The 19,024-nt window shown below is 44.6% G+C and overlaps 1 protein-coding gene across 1 annotated transcript in view; it reads left to right on the forward strand.

The window, feature by feature from the left end:
• The first annotated feature begins 2,359 nt into the window (after nucleotides 1-2,359).
• LOC144943744 (cullin-associated NEDD8-dissociated protein 1-like) overlaps nucleotides 2,360-19,024 on the forward strand; it is a 28,543-nt gene continuing 11,878 nt past the window's right edge. The window contains exons 1-11 of the mRNA XM_078871534.1: nucleotides 2,360-2,854; nucleotides 7,143-7,286; nucleotides 7,803-7,957; nucleotides 8,476-8,599; nucleotides 11,819-12,075; nucleotides 12,755-12,860; nucleotides 13,615-13,757; nucleotides 14,846-15,138; nucleotides 16,554-16,695; nucleotides 17,951-18,069; nucleotides 18,737-18,826. Of these exons, the coding sequence (XP_078727660.1) occupies nucleotides 2,787-2,854; nucleotides 7,143-7,286; nucleotides 7,803-7,957; nucleotides 8,476-8,599; nucleotides 11,819-12,075; nucleotides 12,755-12,860; nucleotides 13,615-13,757; nucleotides 14,846-15,138; nucleotides 16,554-16,695; nucleotides 17,951-18,069; nucleotides 18,737-18,826 (1,641 nt within the window). The 5' untranslated portion in view covers nucleotides 2,360-2,786. The remainder of the gene's footprint in view (nucleotides 2,855-7,142; nucleotides 7,287-7,802; nucleotides 7,958-8,475; nucleotides 8,600-11,818; nucleotides 12,076-12,754; nucleotides 12,861-13,614; nucleotides 13,758-14,845; nucleotides 15,139-16,553; nucleotides 16,696-17,950; nucleotides 18,070-18,736; nucleotides 18,827-19,024) is intronic.

Below are 19,024 nucleotides of genomic sequence, written 5' to 3' on the forward strand. Positions count from 1 at the left end.
TAATTGTTCGGATAGCTAGAAACTTAGTACTGCTTGGAAGCGAATCATCAAATAATACATTGTTTAAATGCATGCCTATACAGGTCACCATACTTTAATAGGAATTACCCGTTGTACACACAATCGACAGGAGATACAAGAACAAAATGCTGCATAATGTACGTTGATTACCATATAAACAACCAAAAACGGCAATGGATACCCATAGTCATTTATATGCATTCATTAATCCCCCCTCCACTTCGCACAAGAAGAGCACACAAGTGACGTCATCACATCTACCCCTCTATTTAAGGAACAAAACAGAAGGATTTCTCCACAAATCTTGTTGTCACCTGATGAAGCTGGTTGTAATTATTGGTGAAACGTCGTACTCAGATTATAAATGTTGTGGCTTTGCTCTCCAACACACCGGTGTGCTGTACTATTAACAAATTGGCATGTTCTGTTTACGTGACGAACATTACGAATTGGCTGTGTCGGGTGGTGGCGGGTTTAACGACACATTTATATATTTACGCGATCTAACCCCAAAAAAACCTGTATTATGGGAGGCCATGTAGTTGTACAGCTCTCTGTCAATCCACTTCTGGAGTAGGACATCACAATGCCGTGGGGGAGTCGTAGCAGTGGTTTGGCCATACTTCACCATGTTAGTCACTGTGCAATGCTGCCCAACCATTTTCCTCCACATGGTGGTGCTCTGGACATCACAAACAGAATGTTGGGAGGGGGGTAGCGTGAGCCACACATTGTAAGCAGTTTAGATTTAGAGTTAGCACCTTGCAATGGTTGGCGGTAGACTCAGCTCATCATCATCTTCGGGGTTACTTAAATTAGTTCCACTTTTTGGGGAAGTCCACAGTGACTGTTCTCTGGATAGACTCGCGCCGCCATGGGAATGTGGAATTTCCAAAACTGGCCTTTATAATGAGGGGTGGGGGGGGAGGAGTTGAATTCACAACCGTTGTTTCAGCCAAAGCAGTGAAAGTAAGTTTTGAAATCTATCCTGGCGATATGGATTTTGGATCTCACTGAAAAAATAGTATAAAGCAGTTGTGTTTACTGGGGTCACCTTCTATTGTCTGAGCAGAACAATCACCCGCATTTTTTTCCACGGATAAGAGGACTCGTGCCACATAATGCATCCTATTATCTGCATTTAGCCGGGGATCCGTAAAATGCAACTTCGAGTACATGAGTCTCCCCCAAGGTAGGTAACTGCGCGTTCAACTTTTTGTTTATACTGGACATCTGTAAAAAAAAAAAGATTTTTCCACGATAAATATTCGGACTTTGGAAAAGTTTAGTGTTCATCCTGAAATCCGCGTTTATCCGCAGGTAACTGCGTCTGAGCGGCAATTATGTATCGGACAAACGAATGCACTGGACGGCAAGAACCGATCCACCCACATCATCGCGTGCAGCAGCAGAAGGTCTTCTACTCTAACTCGTCACCGTAAGCGCCCTATTTACACATTCTGGAATTCATTACTTTCCTTGGCCTTTACATGCAGTCACTTTTGTGCAACATACATGCAAAACATCAACCGTTGGCAGCACCCAGCCGAAGAGTGATAATTGGTTTATTACCATTTTATCTGGCAACAAACCTGACACCTTTTTTTTACAAGGAGTCATGTTTGCATAGACTACAATACCTGCAGTCGTAATGCAAACAAAAAACATAACTCTGACAATGCACCCCCCCCACCAACACCCCCCCCCCTACGTAAGATGGCCGCGGGGGACGTCACGGAGCCGGGCTCGCACTAAATCTAGGGGGACGCCTGCCGCCATTCTTTGCATTCTTTGCTGTTGTGACATTTTGACCACCAGCCCCGAGTGGAAAAAGAGCTTCACAGCTCATCGGATTCCTACAGTGTATACAATTATTCTGATCAGTTTCACACGTAGGCTTTCGCGGCTAATATCCATAATAAAGGGGCGAGGGGGTTTGGGGTTAAATCGCGTATACGGACACGCGAGCTCCACCCCAAAAAACTAAACTTTACGATGTAAAATATTTGTTTATTTATTTGAAAACAGTTCACTTTATAATCTCGGTGTCGTCATCACGCCGCGCAACAGTGACTTTACAACTTCACTAACGTCACCCCCCCCCCCACCACGCCTTACGTAAGATGGCCGTCCTCGCATGACGTCATGCGAGAGGGGTGGTGGGGGAGGGCTTGAGCCTCGCGCGTGACGACACTCGCTCCTCGAGCGTGACGACGACACTCGCTCCTCGCGCGTGACGTCACGCGCGGTGGGCTAGAGCGTGACGACCCTTGAGCCTCGAGCGTGACGTCACGCGCGGTGTGCTCGAGTGACGTCACGCGGGCCCCGGGCCCTCGCGCTATATCCATGGGGACGCCCGTCGCCATTTTGGATCGAGCGTGCGGGCTTCGTGGCGAGGAGAGAGACGGGGGCCGCCGCCGCCGCTGCCGCCGCCTTGCTCGGCCTCTCTCGCCTTCTTAGTTCTTAGCCTCGCAGACGCACGGAACGAGAGTCGCCGCGCAGCCCCGTGTACATAATACAGGCGACGCATATAAGCCGCGATATATTTTTTTGTACGACTTCGATATATTTTTTTCCAGCCCTCCCCCTCTCGCCTCTTTTCCCCTCGTCGACTCTTTTCTGTTCGCGTCGCTCAAAATCAGCAGCAGCGCCACCCCCACACTCACCCACTACCCCCACCACCCCCCTAGGCATTCAACTCCTCACCCACCAACCCCCCACCCCGACCCGCTCGCTGCTGCCACTGCCGCCAACACCGCATCAAGATGACGAGCGTCTCCTACCACATCTCCAACCTCCTGGAGAAGATGACGTCCAGTGACAAGGATTTCAGGTTGGCGACGAGAGAGAATTTGCCTCTTCACCTTCCCCCCAACAATAACAACAGCGACGACAGCAAAACGACGAGCGGCAAATAACAACAGCGACCAATTCGTGGACTGTTTTATTTTTTTATTTAAAGCTTTCGTGACTGCAGGGATTCATCTTCTTGGTTCTTTCGGTAAAGTCACGTAGAAGGGAAATAATAAAATATAAAAATAAAATTATCTTGCTGTGGATTTCACACCTGATGATTATTGCTTGTGTTGCAGTCGAAACGTGAGAATTTTTTCATTTGTATTATCCTACGTGACTTTACCGAAAGAACTAATGTTGTATTTATGTTAACGTGTGTGTGTCCTACTGTACCATTACCGCGCGCAAGTGCAGTAACCCTACCGGCCTTGCGGTTATTGCATGGCGCCCGCGACAGAAATGTAGAGTCGGGGTTGTTTTTATTTGTTAAATCGGTGTCTTAAAGGGGCATGCGTGTTGTTTTTGGTCCGATTGCAATAACCATTTGCTTGTTTATGGATGGACTTGATCTCTTTTGATTGGAAATTTGGAATTTCGACTGTCGCGCCTAGGAAAGTACAGTGCAGCCATTTGACACGAACTCTGCTGGTGTTGGATGAAGGCCTCCGACCTCGCCGTGCCGGTCGTGGGGAGTCTTTTGACCAAATTGCTACACAGTCTGGAGCCTAAGACCGCTCCAAGATATCACTTCGCCCCTCACGTTAGCCATGGCCAGGAATCGAACTGGATCGATGGGTTCGTCGCTGAGCAGCGCGCTAACCACTGCGCCACCGCTCTACCCCTGCCCGTGGAAATGCCCCCGTGCGTTTTTGCATTACCTTGGCCCCGTCATAGGATTGTGGAATATAAAACATCAATGTTTTGAATGGTACGAATGCAAGGGCCACTGGTAAGGGCCAGCGTGCTTATGTCAGGCCTGCGTCCGTCCATAGACACGTGGATAGAATACAACTGCCGCATAGCTGAAGAGCTCTGCCATCGAGAGCCATGATCTCTATACTTGTGAAGCAGTGTGTAATTTCTACCGCAAACACAGGACTCTGATACTCGACGTCCGTGTGACGACGGTGTTGTTGATCGATAAACTGCACCCCGGCATAGGACGCTGTATTTTATATCATTGCCATAATCACGACATCGTATGTTATCGCATTCCGTGTTCTCCGCGGAGGAATCCGATGAGCCATAGAGCTCTTTTACACAGACATCCCCAGTAGGGGCGGGTCAGCTATTTGGGATGCCTCGCTTAATAGTGGTGAACGTGCGCTGTTGACATATAACCCTCGTAGAGTACAGTGTGTTTTATACTGCGTGGTGTTAGTTCAGTGGCCGGCGTATGGATAGCCTGTGCCCCCCTCACCAAAGAAATCTACTTTCCACCGCTGTGCCGTGGCCAAGGATGGAGATTTACACTGCTGCAGACGGTGCTTAGGCTCTCCTGATTACAGTGCGTTTACAATATTGTACACGAATACAATCGTGGTTTGTCTGTCGTTAAAACAGCGTCCGTCATAGCAATGTAGAATTTCAACTTGCACCAGGGCCGATGCATTAGATCCTCAATCTCCCCAATGCTCGTTTGAGCAGAAAGACAGTGACTTTAGTTTTAGTATATTGCTTTATCATATACTTCACGTACACAATTATACCTGCCTTATGGGGAGACTGGTTCTGCCACAGAAACGTGGAAATGCCACTTTCTCATCCGGATACGAGTGGCAGCCCATGCTCGCCTGATTGTAGGGACACTGAACTTTTTATTTTCTAAATAGGCCATTATTGTATATGTGTGCTCAATCTAAACATTTCGTCGTCTGTGAATGAGCGACATGTGAATTGTAATGGTCTTCTAAAATGCTTAAGCTGAAATGCAGTGCAGATACAGTCAAGTTTATGCTTTTAACGACAAGACAATATGAAAACCAAACTTTTAAATTGTGGGTGCCCAAAACGCGACAGACCAAATGCTGGCAGGGGTTCATTCATGGTGCAAGGGTCAGCCTAGGAATGTAAATTAATTTAAATATCGTGCTGCGCATTTATTAATATACGAACCCCATGAGTGAACGAAGTAGTTTGCCTTTAATGGAATGTGATAAAAAAAGCTGATAGAAATTCGATGATACCTACGATCATTTATTAGTACTATGCAATTATATACACAGGAGGTCACAGTTATTTGCGGAAATTCCATATTCTCATGGTGTGTGCCAACCTATCCGTATGGACATCATTAAATGTGTCGCTTGTGCTATAGAATTTCAACCCAACAACCCTAATATTGTATAGGGTATTGCACCGTGTTTCTAAAGCACGCCTGAATCCGCAGACTGCAATTAAACAGTGACACTCATTATAATGGACCATTGCAAGGCCCTTAAATTTTTACTGCCTGCTACCCACCTCAATGTTTGCTGTGATCCGTGGGTCAAGTGCCATTCTGATTTGGCTACAGTTGGCCATGTTTAATGTACATCTGCAATTAGCTTTCCATTCGCATTGGTCGATCATCGAGGACTTCATAAAATCCATTACGAGTCTAATGCAAAGGATTGTTATGCCTTACGCAATGTGATCTTTTATGTGAATGGCTATAATCGGGAGTTTGCAATTCTTGGTAGTTTTGGGCAGAGCATATTGTCTGCGCTGAGTGTTGACAAGTGCTCAGATTGAGCAACACTGTTCCAATATCCCCATAAGCAAGCTGTTCTTAAATGTAGTTAGTGCTCTACTGTACTGCTAAGTATCCCGACAGCCTACTGACCGCAGGAAATAAATTAATTTAAAAACACCTAGAGACCTGGGGGGGATAATGCAGCCGTCGCATAAGCCTCCAATTAATATTTCCAATGCCTTGTGGATCCTACCCTTGTCAGAGTAATACATTGCTTTAAAAATTATATGTATTCTCTTCTGTCCTCAACGCTGCTGTTGCTGCTCTATATGAAAGTAGGTCAAATCTTTTTCAGTGAAAGTGTTTCTGTGGGCCTGTCACCTACTCAAGGTAAAGGATCTGCTGACTCAACCACTGTTCTGTTCAACAATGATAGCCACTTCCTATACATATTTGCGGTATTGGATGCAGCCTGTTTTCCAAAAGGTTGCTTTCTGTAATTGTATTATGAGGGTAACTTTTAATCTTTTTACGTTTCTAAACTTGAAGTTTAGTCGTGTAATCCAATTGTTTGTTTCACATTAGAAGTTAATTTGCCTGTGCATTTATCTTTTTCATCTCCTTCCAGTTGTGCATCTTGTATTTTGTATCTCCTACGGGTCTGCCTTGTAAAAGACACACTCTACCAGTGGCCCTTCGTCTGATTTATTTTCACGAATGGTGCTCCTTTCTGTCATGCTTGTATTTTGCTGAAAATGTAAACTACATTAAATTATTCACTGTATCTTCTACACTTGATCTACATCTGTCATATATATATCATTTATTTTTATATGATTAATCTAGTCGGTTACAATTAATGAGCAACTCATTTGGTTAGGATTGCTCCGTTTTAATCAGCTTCATCACACTCTTTGTGCATATAATGTTTAAGTGTAAGTATAAATTTGTTGGAGCAGATAACTCCATTCGCAGTATACTGATGCAATGTACTGATCCAAGCCTCAATTCTCACGAACAACTGTGGTTGAATTGATTGCAAAGTATTTTTTTACCTTAACTTTTTGTAACATTGAACTATTAAATCTAATTATTTATTTATACTGGAGGAATCTGAGTTATAAAGCTCTTTTCACAGATGTCCAGTAAGGGCTGGTAACAACATTACAGCAACAAACAGTACAAAAATATGATAGTCACGCAAAGTACATTAAATGAATTATTGCATGGGACAGTCTGAAAATGCTCTAATTTCCATGCTATTATGTTATTCTACCTGAATTTTTCACTCTAGCAACAAACCAATGAACATCAACACGTTACAATTTCTTGGCAACCTACAGAGTATATAATATGGTCATTTGGTTTTGTTTCTGAATAGTCAAGCATGTCTGAGGATTTTTTTTGCGGAGGAATTTGGTTTGCATAGTTTTGTTCTAATTCCTTAACATTTCTCTGCCCAAAAAATGTATCACCTAGCCTAGTCATGCCTGATTTAGCATATTTTTAACCACAACATTACCATCTTCTTTCACAGATGGTAAACAGCATCCTGCACTGCACATACATTACTACTGTATAATTGGGAACCGCCCTTGTAAAGAGAAGTGTAATGTTTTAGGCATTGAGTACATTTTTTTGTCTGTGGCAGGTTCATGGCGACGAATGACCTGATGTCGGAGCTGCAGAAGGACTCCATCAAACTGGACGATGACAGTGAGCGGAAGGTGGTAAAAATGCTCCTCAAGCTGCTGGAGGACAAGAATGGCGAGGTGCAGAACCTGGCCGTGAAATGGTACGAACTGTGCTGCCACTTGTTTTAAAATAGGAAAACGATATTTCACCACACCCACCGTAACAGGATGCTGCCGTGGTGTTTGGGTGAGCACTGGACTTGCAATCCAGAGGACGCTGGTTTAATTCACTCTTGGTACAGCAGTCGATATAATGGGAAAGTTTCTTAAATTTCCCACCCCCGCCATTTCTGTCCACCCTGTAGTATAAATGGATAAACCACAGTCGATCAGCAGATCACGTGTGGTGGGGTAGAGTGCACTCCATCTCTCCTAAGACGTCTGGTGAGCGTGAAAGATTAGGACAAGAATACCCTTTAGTGGGGCCCTCTAGAGCTCCTTGGGGTTCTCTAAAGCCCTTCCGCTAGCATTGTCATCAGTTGCAAAACTGCACCTTTACCACTGTAGCATTGGATGGCCGATGCATCGTTGTTAATAATGATCATGACCAGTGGTGCCAACATTTTTAATCAAGTCAATCGTGCTCTCACTGTCGATGGGTGTCGTGTGCCTTTTAGCCTCGGCCCGCTGGTAAGCAAGGTGAAGGAGTACCAAGTGGAGACCATCGTGGACACCCTCTGCTCCAACATGCTGTCTGACAAGGAGCAGCTGAGGGACATCTCCAGCATTGGCCTCAAGACTGTCATTAGTGAGCTTCCTCCGGCCTCCAGCGGTGGGTCACGTAATAGCCGTGAATATAGACGCATGTAAACAATTCTGAAGAATAATCTCGACACTCAACTGAGGCTTTCCTGGAAAAATAATGTTTTCTATTTTAAGTGCGATAATTTTCATATGCTCGCTAAATACATTTTGGCCAGTCTTTATCTGTTAAAAGATATGATAATGTGTTCCACAATATTGTATCTACATGTGTGTGTCTTGGTGAGCGGTAGCGCAATGGTTAGCTTACTGTCCTGCAAACCGAGTTGGATTCCCGCTCAAGGCCAAAAACGGTGGTGAATATTTGAACTGATCCAGGGTCTCCCCTTGGTCGACTCGGCCTCAAATGAGTACCTGGTGCAATGTGTAAACATCTGCACGAGGGAGTCAAAGGCAGTGGTTGGGTGTGGTTCTGGCAACCACCAACCCCTTCGCATGCCGTGCTTGCCTTGTTGGATTTTCACTAACAGCACTTTCCCCAATAGCCTGTAATACCAATTACCATTCTCTTTTTTTGCGTGTGTGTAGGGTCCAGCTTGGCAGCCAATGTGTGCAAGAAGATCACAGGGCGGCTGACGAGCGCTATCGGCAAGCAGGAGGATGTCCCGGTGCAGCTGGAGGCTCTAGACATCATGGGAGACATGCTGAGCAGGTGCCGAAGCATCTCTAACGAAGCAGACTAAATGTCTTCCAGCACTGGCTGTGGCTTTGGCATTGAATGTTGCAGGAGGCAATCGTTGCGAAGATAGTGTAAAGCCCTTAGTCAATCCACTGCAGGATGAAGGCCTCACGGTGGGGGTTATTTGATCATATTTAATCACACTGGTTGGTATGGGTTGCTGATGATTTGAAGCAGAGATATAACTGCTTGCTTCACTGCCCTCTGCAGCATACAAATTAATACAATCCTGCAGCTTTCACGCTATTTGGCATGTTTGTAATCCCTACAAGCATTATCCAGGCTAAACATTGCTTAGCGTCTGTAAACTGATGAGATTGGGTGCATTTGGGTGATTTTGTCATAGCCACTACTGAAACAATGCACTGTATTATTATTTTTGCGCTCAAGATGTATGACCGATTAAAACTAATTATTTAAGGGTCACTAGGCCAGCTCTGAAGCAAATATAGTTTTAGAGTGACTAAAAATAAGAATTAAAAAGTAGCATATTCTTGGCAGCTCTGATTGGCAACCATCCACAAGGTGGGAATCTGAGATGTATTCTTGGCAAAATGAGCCTTGGTGGTCAAAAGTAACACTTGTTTAGCTTCATAACTATGTAACACAATTTTTGTTCCTGGGTATTAAGTGTTATTTTGTAATTGCTTATGCCTAAAAAGTATAGAAAATGGCTATTATTCCCCACAGACTTTTACTTTGTGGCCAGGACAGTGATATTTAGAAATTTACCTATTTTCAATGAGAAAACGCGCAAATTTGTCTTTTTTCGTTCACATAAAGTCAGAAAAAACAACATGAATCAAAATTAACATTTATTTATACTAAAGTAATGCAAAAATGACTACAAAATATTTAGAAGTGAGTAGTTTTTCGAGATTTACGATGATACTGTAAATCACTTTCACGAATCAGCCCCCAAATGTCTCCCATCATGTTCTCCTTATACTGTCCTTGGTAGCGGCGTTCAAAGTCCAGTATATCTTGGTGGAAGCGCTCGCCTTGCTCCTCCGAGTACGCTCCCATGTTCTCCTTGAATTTATAAAGACGAGCATCAAGGATATGGACTTTGAGGGACATCCTTCAGCCCATTGTGCTGTAGTTCTTCACCAGAGTCTCAACCAGCTCCACATAGTTTTCGACCTTGTGATTGCCCAGGAAGCCCCAAACCACTGCGACAAAGCTGTTCCAAGCTGCTTTCTCCTCACTTGTGAGCTTCTTTGGGAATTAATTGCACTCCAGGATCTTCTTTATCTGTGGTCCGACGAAGACACCGGCTTTGACCTTTGCCTCAGACTGCTTAGGGAAGAAGTCTTGAAGGTACTTGAAGGCTGCCGACTCCTTATCTACAGCTCTGACAAATTGTTTCATAAGGCCCAATTTGATGTGCAGTGGTAGCATCAGCACCTTCCGGGGGTCCACCAGTGGCTCCAACTTGACATTCCTCCCCACAGAGAATTCGGTCCGCTGTGGCCAGTCCCGCCTGTGGTAGTGCGCCTTGGTGTCCCTGCTGTCCCAAACGCAAAGATAGCAAGGAAACTTGGTAAAACCGCCTTTTGAGACCCATCAGGTATGCCATCATTTTGAAGTCTCCGATGACCTCCCAGCTGTACTCGTCATACGTCAAGGCGTCCAGCAAGGTCTTGATGCTGTTGTAATCCTCTTTGAGGTGCATCGAGTGAGCCATGTTACCATTATGGAGCAGCACGGCTTTGAGGCTCCTGGATGAGCTGTCAATGAAGAGGCGCCACTCATTCTGGTTACAGGCGATTCCATTTGCCTCTAGCAGACTGGTCACATTGTGGCAGAAGCAGAGCCCATCTTTACGGGTGAGGAAGCTGCAAAAAGGTTGGTGACGCTTCCTCTGATCTGCAACTTGCACACTTTCATCAAACAAGTTCCACTGCTTGAGCCTAGACATCAAAAGCTCGGCATTGGACTTGGTGAGACCAAAGATCTCTGATCAAGTCGTTGAGGTCTTTTTAGTTGGTAGTATGGGTTTCTCTCCTCAGTTCCACCTCTGAAATTGTCATCTGGATCTACTTCTTCCTCGCTCTCTGACTTGCTGCTCTCTTCTAAAGACGGCTGATCTCCGGAGGAGTGGGTACGGGGAGCTCATGGCAGTGTGGCACCGGGGCAATGAATGAAAGACTGTCTGGATACGTGATAGCAGGTGCATTCTTGCCAGTCCGACGTTTGGAAAGGTCCACCATGCAGAAGTAGCAGTTGCTTGAGTGGTCAGTGGGTTCCTGCCAAATTCTTGGGATAGGGAACTGCATGGCTCTCTTTTCCCCTCTGTACCATCCTACAAAAATACATTTATTTCACCCATGACTAATGAGTAAGAGATTATCGCAACATTTTTCATATATGATATATTTTCAATAACATTGAACATTGTAAAACATTTTAAAATTAACTTTTACAATTTTTTTATTTTAACAAATTTAATAACATCAAATTCCAAGCAACAATTATCCATCTTACCTTCCAGAGTCTTTTTTGCATTGCTCGCAGGTGAAATGAGGTGCCCAGGGTTTGTCTTAATCCCCGACAGGCATGCCGAAATATACCTTGTAGGCCTCGCACATCTTAGCAGATGCTTCCACAGAGTACTCTTTCGCTGTTGTCTTGATAAATTGTCCGCAGACATAGCAAAATGCGTCTGCCAGATGCTTGCAGCCTCTTGGTGCCATCTCAGAAAATTTCAGATATGTATCCACTTAGGCAGCTGGAACTCAACTGAACTGGTGGGCTTAAGGCCCCTGTATGTATACTACTATTTTCTTACTGTAAAGTTCTAGAATGTTCTAGAAGTTACTCCAAGTTTACTCTGCACTGATTATATCTGGAATGTTCTAGAAAATAGGTACATTTCAAAATATCACTGTCCTGATCACAAAAGCAAAGTTTGTGCGGAAGAATAGCCATTTTCTGTACTTGTGAGGCATAAGCAATTAGGAATTAACACTTACTACCCAGGAACAAAAAAAAACATTTGTTACACAGTAGCTTATAGCAAATCCAATTGTACAACACGTCTTCCCACATTTGTCGATAATAGTATGCCTCTTGTATTGAACTTGAGCCGGTTGATTTCGCGATACCAGTTATTGCCAATTCCCCACACACGTTGCACTGGCTGGGAATGTTTTTACATTTCGTGTGTGTGCCTGGTGTGGCGGAGCGCAGACTGGGCGGCCTGCTGGTGAGCTTCCACCAGTCGATCCTCGCCTGCCTGCTGCCACAGCTGACGAGCCCCCGGCTGGCGGTGCGCAAGCGGGCCATCATCGCCCTCGGCCACCTCGTGATGGTGTGCAGCCACGGCCTGTTTGCCGAGCTCACCGAGCACCTGCTGGCCGAACTGGCGCGCAACGAGTCGACGTCCACCACGCGCACCTACATCCAGTGCATCGCTGCCATCAGCCGACAGGCAGGCCACAGAGTTGGTACGAAACCGGGGGGGGGGAAATCTGGTCCAACCAAGGGTTGCTCCTGATTTACTGCTCGGGTGATTTGTGTGTTCGGCTACGCCGCCAACAGGTCAGGGTTCGCCGTGCTCGAAATGGTCGGCGCTGTCGAGCGTTGTTGCCGGCCTTTGCGGCTTGCCCGGGCTTGAAGGGAATTTTCACGCGGCTTCGGTGTGTGTGGTGAAGCGGAGCAGATGAGGTCACGTTGTGCATGTCGACCCTGACTTGCTTTCACCTGGAAATCAGTGCTTGACCTGACAATAGCGATGACACGGTAATTTAATCTACGTGCAATGAATCTTTGGAATTAACTGACATTTTGACCGCTTTAGCTAGAGACCCATGTAGTCAATCTTTAGCTTATCATAAGCAGCCATGATATATCTACTGCTGGATAAAGGTCTCTGCAAGCCATCGCAATCTGTGATGGTCTTGCAATGCAACAATTCAAATAGCTCCTGCCCACCAAATAATTGTATTGCTCCATCTCCTACGTGAACGTACTCTCAGGTGTGTTCCCTTCTTTGGATGGCACTGTTGTATCACATTGAGCACAAAACTGGAACCATTAACATAAATCCAGTCACAACACATAAGCGTGGAGTAAAGGTTCAAAGACTACCAACTCGAAATCAGTGCGTACAATTTTTGTGTGCAGGAGAGCACCTGGAGAAGATCACTCCTCTGATTGTGAAGTTCTGCAAGGTGGAGGATGATGAGCTGAGGGAGTATTGCATCCAGGCCTTCGAGTCATTCGTACGAAGGTGAGATGGTTGGGTTGTCTTGATCGTCCACGGGTTCTCTAAATCTGTCATGAGTCATCCTTTTTCAGCGAGCTGATGCATTGTCAAGATTCAGGGTCACAATTTGGTTTTAGAATGAATTCTCTCGTCTCCTTTTGATCATCTCTTGCTATTGCTTCTCATTTTTATTGACTTGTTTTTATAGTTTTGTTTTCCATTAACCTTTCAGCACCATTATATAATTTTCATCCTCCAATCTATCTCCCATAACCAACCTAATTATGTGGTTGGTAGGGAACCATTTTGGCAGCTTTGGTCATTATCCCTCTTTTATGGTCATCAACCTCACGGATCAGATGGTTGTCTGTGATGTTCCGAATCCAAATCTACTGGCGGTTTTCTAGTCTGCTCATTGGTGCCATGTAGGATGGTTTTCATTAGTTTTCTGGATTCCTTTTTGTGCCCAAACAATTGCAGTTTTCTTTAATCGTGGCTAGAAGTCATTCTTTATATTTTGTTTTGGTGGTAAAATCCTATAAGTTCCTTAGATGCGTAAGATTCATAATAGCATTTAAAAGCCTTACATGTTAAGATAATTTGCACATCATTGCCATAATTTTTAATTAATTAATACCGACACGCACAATTTTCAGGCATGGGTCACGAGTGTAAAAATCAGTTTGAATGGTTGTCACCACGCCGGTTGGGGATCGTGAAGATTGATGGTGCTCGCGTTTAAATTCCTCCCCGTGTGTCCCACCTCGCCTGGCACCAGGTGCCCCAAGGAGGTGTCGCCCCATGTGCCCGTCATCATCGAACTCTGCCTCAAGTACCTGACCTACGACCCGAACTACAACTACGATGAGGACGATGAGAACGCCATGGAGTCTGAGGGGGCGGATGAGGAGGAGGATCAGGGTAAGGTGCATGAGAAAGATTGAACGTTTTAGGTGAACAACCAATTTAATCAAAGTTCACCTGTAAATTAGTTGTCATTAAAACACCACACTCGATCTGCCTTTAAGAATTCACTGTTCTGCTCATGTGTTTTTTAGTATAAAAGACCTGCCCTTTTAATTTGTATACTTCCTTTTAACAGAACTGTACGCACGCGTTTCTCTTAAATCGTCAAGGGTAAACAAATGGGAGGGATGGGAGGGTGAGTGGTTTTGTAGCCATCACACTCCACTCTAAATCAATTGACCTCAGTTCAATTGCTGGGTCCAGTTGACATCAGTGGCGAGTGATTATCTGAACTGATCCTGGGATTCGTCCTTCAACTTGTGGTGAGCAGTGTGAAGTATGGTTAAATCAACCCCCAATGATTGAAAGGGCATGGGGAGGCAATGGATTGACAGCTGTGCATGATTTTTTTTATTAATTCTATATTTTAAGTTAAGCAACTTATATAATTAGGGTGCTAATTTGTGAAATGTGTTATTAATTAAATGCAGACAGGAACTGTGAACATCTGTTTCCACATAAGTAGGGCCCTACTTCTGCAAGCAAAGCTGCTGCAAGTCAGTTGAGTATACCACCGATACAGTGCAGTTAGCAACATTTTAGAATAATAAAGCATCTTCATGTGACAGCATCTATATACGCTGCACAAATGTCATTTGGCGACAATAATGATGCTTTTTTATTTTAGAAGAAAACAGCTATAAAAAAATGTATTTAGCATCCAAATGCAACCACATCAAGCCGCATTGCAATGGTGAAGGGCTACACTTTTGGTACAAGGCGGTTGGGGGGTGGGAGTTGCGGTAGGAAAACATGGGAGAGAGGGCCTCACTAACTCAAGAATCTTGACCAATCTTACGAATAACTGGCATTTGGAAGGAAACCAGAGTACCAATAGAAAACGCGCACGAAGAGTTAAAAATCAACGCTCTGAACGGACAAAATAAACAAAAATCATTTATTCTACTTATATCGCCTGGCCCTCTCATTTGCTGGCAATGGCTTGTGACAATTCTTGCCGTTTTTTTTGTTTGTTATTTCAGAAAGCGAAGACGAGTATAGCGATGACGACGACATGAGCTGGAAGGTGCGACGCGCGGCTGCCAAGTGCCTGGACGCGGTGCTGAGCACGCGGCACGAGATGCTGCCCGAGTTCTACCGCACGGTGTCGCCGGCGCTCATCGCTCGCTTCAAGGAGCGTGAGGAGAACGTGAAGGCGGACATCTTCCACGCGTTCCTCTCCCTGCTGAAGCAGACGAGGCCCGTGCAGGGCTGGCTCAACGACCCCGACGCCATGGACCAAAGCGACACTCCACTCACCATGCTGCAGAACCAGGTCCTGTGAACCCCCTCTGCCCTCATCTACACCGCTGTAGCTTGTATACACCTCCGTTTCACTTTGACTGAGCTGTACAGAACCAGGCCAGCACAGCTCAAGAGGCACCAGTTTGATTATCGACTACAGTACTTGAGCAGTGTCTTCATCGTGCCACTGATGTCACAGCTGTAGCGAGATGTTAACTCCCTCGCCCTGATATACAGGAGGGTTGCGAGTTCGATCCTGACCCTGATGCCTGTATATTTGGAGTTTGCGTGTTCTTCCTGTGGGTCGTATGGATTTTTTTCCAGGCCCTCCGGCTCTTCCCTCCACATTTAGAAACATGCTTTGAGAGCATTTGGCTGTTATACATTTCCACGCAATAAGCTACTTCGTTGAGCTATCATTTGTGGTCGGGTCGCTTCTGAAAAGAGCTATAGAGCTTAGTGGTCCCCTTACCTGGTAAAATAAAAATAGTAGTACGAGTCCACGCAATGAACGAGTTGGACACATAGGTGACGTGGTCATTTCTTGCTGTGGATTTCACATCTGATGATGATTGCTTGTGTTGCAGTCGAAACGTCGTGATAATATATATATGATAATATATTATTATTATTAATATTATTTTATTATTTCCCTTCTACGTGACTTTACCGAAAGAACCAAGAATATGAATCCCTGCAGTCACAAAAGCTTTAAATCAAAATTTGGTCATGCTATGTTTGAATTATATTGGTTGACATCGCATGCACTCCCATATGTTTAGATGCAACATGTACTGGAGTGCTATGAGGAGGTGCCTGATCTTTTTTTTCACAGAAAATGCTGAAAATATTTGAAAAGTTCAACATACGTACATCAGTTCTATTTATTGTGTCCTTATAATGAATAACATGAGCAGATTACTAAACGGTGCATGTTTGTGTTTAAGTGGCCTTAATTTCCCCTTTTGGCAAGCAACACGGTTGATCAATGACAGTTAAGTGGGAGGCGGCTCCGTCTGTTGGTATGGTTACCTATGAAGTATAACCCTTAATTTGTCGGCACTATGTCCTAAGTGCAATGCTAAGATTGCCTGAAATAGTTCTGGTAATACTGCAGACATGCTCATGCTAAATAATAGTGACTCATTGATGCTCTATAACAATGGACACGAGTAGAACACGTCGCTAGAAAGGTTGATTTCCGGTGGTCGAGGATAACGAAGCAGCAGCCAAAACAGTATTCACCCGAGAGGATGTCCAACGCAGAGATGGAGCGATGAAATCCGCTTATGTGCAGGCGCCAGATGGTTTGCTAAATAATCGCAGGAATGTGAGATGGCGACGGTTTGGGAAGACCTCCATCCCGGCAAAAGTGGTGTTTGATTCTGGCTGACGAGTTGACGTTTTTGGCGCTCCTTAACGGCCCGCGCGTTGTTCCCGCTGTAGGTGCCCAACATCGTGAAGGCGCTGCACAAGCAGCTGAAGGAGAAGAGCGTGAAGACGAGACAGGGCTGCTTCAACCTGCTCACCGAGCTGGTGAACGTGCTTCCAGGGGCCCTGGCCGACCACGTGCCCGCACTTGTGCCAGGTAAAACACGCGTGTGCGCTGGCTTGGCACAACCTTGCTGTGCTGTGAGCCACATGCATTTCTCTACTCTGTTACCCTTTCCCGTTGCAATTACGTACGTTTACCTGATCACAAGTAAAAGGCCATGCGGGAAGGCATGTGGCGCATTTTGGTGCCAGCTATCATAGAGTGCGGTCGTGTCGCTACAATTCTTTGAAGAGAGTACAGTACAATGCCTTCAAAAAACAGCAATGCTCCGCCTCTAAATATAATTAACGATGAACCGCTTGCGCGTTCCGAGATGCAGCGGTGAACAGGACACCACCCTGCAACTTGCAGACGTCTCGTAAGGGGACCGTTATAAATGCGTTCTACAGTGTTACTTGGTGATCACGGCACCCGCATGCTTTTGAGCCTTCTTGTTGGCTTTCAGAGCTCAATGTAAAGTATTTTCTTTCTATTATTGGTTCTTTCGGTAAAGTCACGTAGAAGGGAAATAATAAAATAATAAAAATATTTTGTTATTGTTTTATATTTTATTACTTCCCTTCTACGTGACTTTACCGAAAGAACCAATAATATGAATCCCTGCAGTCACGAAAACTTTAAATCAAAATTAATTTTCTTTCTGTCAAATGAATCGCAGTACTTTCATGATGTGCCTGCTGGGGATATTTGGCCAGTTCCTTATTCCATACGTTCATACGTGAACTCCATTTGTTGTAACTATGTTGTTAGCCCATTGAAGTAAGTCTCATGTGTAGGTTCTCATTTATTAAATGTCTTTACTCCCACAGGTAATTCTACTTTATTTATCGAGCCATTTTTTCATCTCAACTATCTCTTGAAAGTTTAATTCCACAGATTCAATGACTTATTGGAAGCATAATTCTAGATTTGAAGTTTTCGTGACTGGAAGGGTCCATACTCTTTGGTTTTTTTCGGTAAAGTCACGTAGGTAAAAAAAGAAAATAAATTAAATCACGACGTTTTGGAGGCAACACAAGCTTGTCTGAAGACGGAAGCTTGTGTTGCCTCCGAAACATCGTGATTTAATTTATTTTAATTTTATTTTTTTACCTACGTGACTTTGCCGAATAAACCAGAGTATTATTGGAAGCAGTATAAATACGGTGAAAATTCACAATGCAGGCAAGCATAGCAACAATAACCAGGTGATTGTAGTTTGCTAGGTGTCTTGAGGCACCGGCATTCTGCATATTGTGTGTTCCATCAGACCAGTTAACTGTTACGATTTGTCGGTGGCGCGTGACAGGCATTGTGTTCTCGCTGAGTGACAAGTCGAGCTCCTCCAACATGAAGATCGATACGCTGGCATTTGTGCACACGCTGCTGTGCCATCACCCGCCCGAGGTGTTCCACCCCCATGTCAAGGTATCCATGTCCTCTTGCTGCCCACCTTGGTACACTGACACTTTTGTATAGTCTGCCAACGCGGCCGGGAACCGCGCGCTGCACAGTCCTGATGCCTGTGCCACACCAACACTCTTTATCAGCCTCGTTTCTTTGTGTATGATGAGTGTAAGAGTTTGTGTTTGATTATGGATTCATCGTGTTTTTTTATAAATTATTGTCAGCCTTGTGGCAGTTTTTATTATCTTGATGAAGACAGGCCCAAAACACCAAGCCCGGAGGCATGTGGTTTAGTGCTTTACATGGAGGATTGTTAGATCACATTCATGTTTAAAACTCAATCCTAGAGTGAGGTGGCTAGGAGTTAGTAGTACAGCAAGTGGGTAAAAAAACAACTATGCAGACCTTTTGAGTGTTATTCATGTATATGTGAGTTTTTTCCAGGTACTCCAATTACTTACACATGCATAGCAGTTGTAATAACCTTAGGAAAGAATAGGCCAAACATCACAAGGCAGGATCCTACGAAAAAGGTTTTGAGACCAAGTGCAATGTCTGTGGAAAAAAAGAACCAATTGCTTTCTTAAAAGTAGGTCATTGCAATTTTTTTTTTCAAAATCTTTTATATTGATTTTGTGTGTTTTATTACAACTGTTATTGATTGACACAATTGGTTTTGTTCCGTAAGGTGCTGGTGCCGGCTGTGGTTGGATGCGTGGGCGACCCCTTTTACAAGATCACTTCAGAAGCCCTGCTGGTCACACAGCAGCTTGTGAAGGTGTGAGATTACTCCCTCACGTCAGCGCTGTTGGTCACACATCACCTAATGACTACGTTTGCCTCTGCTGAGGTTACATCATTAAAGCATAGGTCTGAGATCTCATACCCTTAATATAGGGGCTTTGTGCAACGATGACGATGGTGATTAATGTGTCATTCGCATGAGTGAATAGTGTACGCATGCTGTTTGTGTGAT

The sequence above is a fragment of the Lampetra fluviatilis genome, chromosome 32 (genome assembly GCF_964198595.1).
Source record: "Lampetra fluviatilis chromosome 32, kcLamFluv1.1, whole genome shotgun sequence".
Lineage (NCBI taxonomy): Eukaryota > Metazoa > Chordata > Hyperoartia > Petromyzontiformes > Petromyzontidae > Lampetra > Lampetra fluviatilis.